Raw genomic sequence first — 3,499 nt, forward strand, 5'->3', positions numbered from 1 at the left:
CCGCCCTCGCCCACTCGACCGGAACATCTGCTACTTTAGTCTCTGAATTTTCACGAAAGACAACCGATTTTATATTTTTCATATATCCATACCTATCCTGCATCGGGTTATAGATGTACGAGAGTAAGAAGTAGAGAAAATCAATCTAAAAGGGAGACAGAACCGAGTTGAGACAGAAGAAACCAAGAGAAACCGTCTACGGTTCCTGTCCATGAGCGCACCAATGGGATGCGAGGGTAAAATGACGTCACGCACGGCTAGGCTCTAGCTGCGCCACCAGCCAATGAGCGCGAGGCAGGCCTGGAGGGCGGAGTCAACCACTGGTGGTGAATCGTAGCGCGCAAGTGTACTTCAGTTGTGAGAGTGTAGGCAGAGTCGCGGTCAGACTGTTAGCAAGTCTGATCAGACTTGCTGTGTAATGGCTACAACAACTTACATCGCATCAAGTGCAGTGTGTTCTGATCCAGTCAGTGTGCCAGACTGTCTCACCATGAACATAGTGAACTCTCAAGGGTACGGGCATCGTGATGCCCACGAAATGAAGTATATGCCCCAACAACACGCGCCCGTGGCTCACAATCCATGGGTGGGTCTGCCCCATTCAGATCCAAACCCCTGGGCCTCGATGCATGCACATCCAGGTATTCACCAGGACATCAAGCCTCAACCTTCAGAAGTGGCCCTCCACCACCGTCCACCACATCACATGGGCCACAGTTGGCAGCCTCCCGTGTCCTCGCCCTACAGCCTGGCGGCAAGTAACACAAGCTCTCCGCTGGGCCATCATGCCGCCGCCTACGGTATGCTCCCGCCCCAGATGCACCCTGGACACCTGCGGGAACTTCACTGCGAGTCTCCCGTCACACCTGACCATCACATCCACCACGAAGTCGAAGAGGAAGCCCCCACGAGTGACGATTTGGAAGCATTCGCCAAATCCTTCAAACAGAGGCGTATCAAACTGGGTTTCACACAGGCGGACGTCGGCCTCGCCCTCGGAACCCTCTACGGCAACGTCTTTTCACAAACCACCATCTGCAGGTTTGAAGCTTTACAGTTGTCCTTTAAAAATATGTGCAAGCTGAAGCCGCTTCTGCAGAAGTGGCTGGAGGAGGCAGATTCCACCACTGGCAGCCCAACCTCCATCGATAAGATTGCTGCCCAGGGGAGGAAGCGCAAAAAGCGAACATCCATAGAAGTGTCCGTGAAAGGTGCTCTCGAACAACACTTTCACAAGCAGCCCAAACCCTCAGCACAAGAGATCTCACAGTTGGCCGACACCCTTCAGTTAGAAAAGGAAGTCGTTCGAGTTTGGTTCTGCAACAGACGGCAGAAAGAGAAGCGGATGACTCCACCTATCCTGAACGGTCCCGACACGCAGGTTGTGAACGGCACGACCCCAGGCCCGGGACAGCAGATGACGCCCACATCAGAGTACGGTCAGCCTAGGTCAGTTGACATTCCCCGTGAGCTGAAATACCCCGCCTATACCCACCAGTCTATGCACGGGTCCCCTACACACCTCCCTCCCCAGCACTCACCGCCGGGTCCTCTACTATCGCCACAAATGCCCCCTCATAGTGTGGCGCCCTCACATACAATTACCCACTGATGGTCGCTCAACCTGTGGCAGGAGCCAGCGTACTGACCACCAGCAAGCAAGGGAGCCTCGGCTGCTCCCACCGGACTCTAACTGCCGCCCCTCGTGATAGTGTCTGCCACCAAGAACCTGGTTGGGCTGGGAGGGGCAGTGGCGCGGCGTCCTCGTGTAGCGCCTGCTGCCGCTCCTGCCGGCAGGAGCAAGAGTCCCACGCACCTCTAGTCCCCGGGCCGGCCAGCCTGGGCCCCCGGGAGGAGGGCGACACCCGAGCGGCCAGACAGACCGTCAACACGAAGCCAGAGATAGTGAGCCAGACTGAACACTGGTGTGTCCATTATTGTGAGAAACTACTTCAGTGATAACCTATTTTCTCTAGACTAACCTCGAGCTATGCTGAGGAAGTGTATAAATCTTATGGATAGAAATCATTCCATACTTCGTCAGACATTCCATAAATTACCGACTCTGCCCAAAGCGAGATGTCACGTGTGACTCATCCGATTCCTCAGTGAGATGATAAGTAGTAGTGTAATGACTGAGCTTCATATTACGTGTGAACATTATGTAGCGGTTACGTCGATTTTTTTGTGTGCGTGTTTGGAACATTCCAGTGGTGGTGAGTGGCGGGTGGCAACTGCTGCGGGCTGGCTGCTGGGCGGCCGCGGACCCGACATCTGGCCCTGTGGGCGGCTCATACACCGCCCACTCACACGCTAAAGTTATCACCATCATGAAATGAAGATTTGCCGGCAGTGATGATGGGCGCGTGTCGTCCGTCCGTCCGTCCGTGGTGACAGCGGCAGCCCCCGCCCCGCCACCCCGCGCGCCGTGACGTGTCCGTGGCTCCGGCCTCACCCCGCCGCCTCAGCATCGAACCGATCATAAACTGTCTATCTGGAAAGTAGAAATTGTCAATTGAAAATCCTGAGTGAGTGTGGCGGAGAGGTGAGCGCGCGGAGTGATCAACTGGTGAGTGTTGTGTGGCCGCCCGTGGCCGCGGGACCCGTCGCCCGCCGCCCGCCGCAGTGTACATAGTTACCCGTGTAAATACTGAAGAATCCGTGGCGGTGGCCGCCCGCAGGCAAGCCGCACTTGTGATATGTCTCAAGAGCTGAATTTATAATAATTTCATTGTAATATATGTATCATTCATACTTAGATTAACCCTGAGTATATTTAGTTTGTGTTGACTGTTTCCCGCTACTGCTAACGTCGGAGTGGACTGGTGCGGTCGTGACGTAGTGGTGAACATAGCCTCCGTGCCGCTGTCGCCGCGCATTGCCATCGCTGCCGCTGCCATAGTCGCCGCCGTTGCTTTCGCCGCGCCCTTCAACCCACCCGTACCAGCGGCGGCGCAACGGCGGCGCCCTGGCGACCCACTGCACCTCCTCGGCACGCCCAGATAACGTCCTCTACGTACGGAAATGTGGATATCGCGGCAATGGGAAGCGCCCTTTGGCACCAGATGATCTGTCACAACCAAATCCTCCACCACATGTTCCCTCCTGAGAGAGGCCAGGCCGCCGCCCGCCCCTGCCGGGACGCGGTGGCGGTGGCGGCGGCCGACCCTTGGGCCCGCTCGCCATCACAAAACCTCCTCTTCTTCAAGTTCGTCGTCCCGCCCAGAAGACCGAGGGAGGCTCTCCGCCGCCGCACGCGCTGGCCTGGGCGCGAGCGCGGGTCTCCAGTGCGGCGCGGGGATGAGTCTCTCCCTTCCATCCCTCGAAAGGAAAAGAATCCGTCATGCCGCCCCGTGGAGCCTTGGCATCACCACCCTGTCGTCCCGTGACTCCTTGGCTCCTGAAACTATCTAGTCGAGCCAGTGGGTCCGCTCCCCTGCAGAGGCCGTGAATCCATCCTCGCGCCCTGCAGAGTCGTGGAGTGAGTGGTTCCTGCGTC

General features: G+C 57.0%; 1 protein-coding gene across 1 annotated transcript in view; it reads left to right on the forward strand.

Annotated features, from left to right (window-relative positions):
- The first annotated feature begins 330 nt into the window (after nt 1-330).
- Nucleotides 331-3,499, forward strand: part of LOC122249264 (silk gland factor 3) — a 3,624-nt gene continuing 455 nt past the window's right edge. The window contains exon 1 of the mRNA XM_043009980.2: nt 331-3,499. This exon is cut by the window's right edge and continues 455 nt beyond it. Within this exon, the coding sequence (XP_042865914.1) occupies nt 419-1,612 (1,194 nt within the window). The 5' untranslated portion in view covers nt 331-418 and the 3' untranslated portion in view covers nt 1,613-3,499.

This window comes from Penaeus japonicus, unplaced genomic scaffold, assembly GCF_977035675.1.
Source record: "Penaeus japonicus unplaced genomic scaffold, GWHDUDI00000001_assembly GWHDUDI00000024, whole genome shotgun sequence".
Lineage (NCBI taxonomy): Eukaryota > Metazoa > Arthropoda > Malacostraca > Decapoda > Penaeidae > Penaeus > Penaeus japonicus.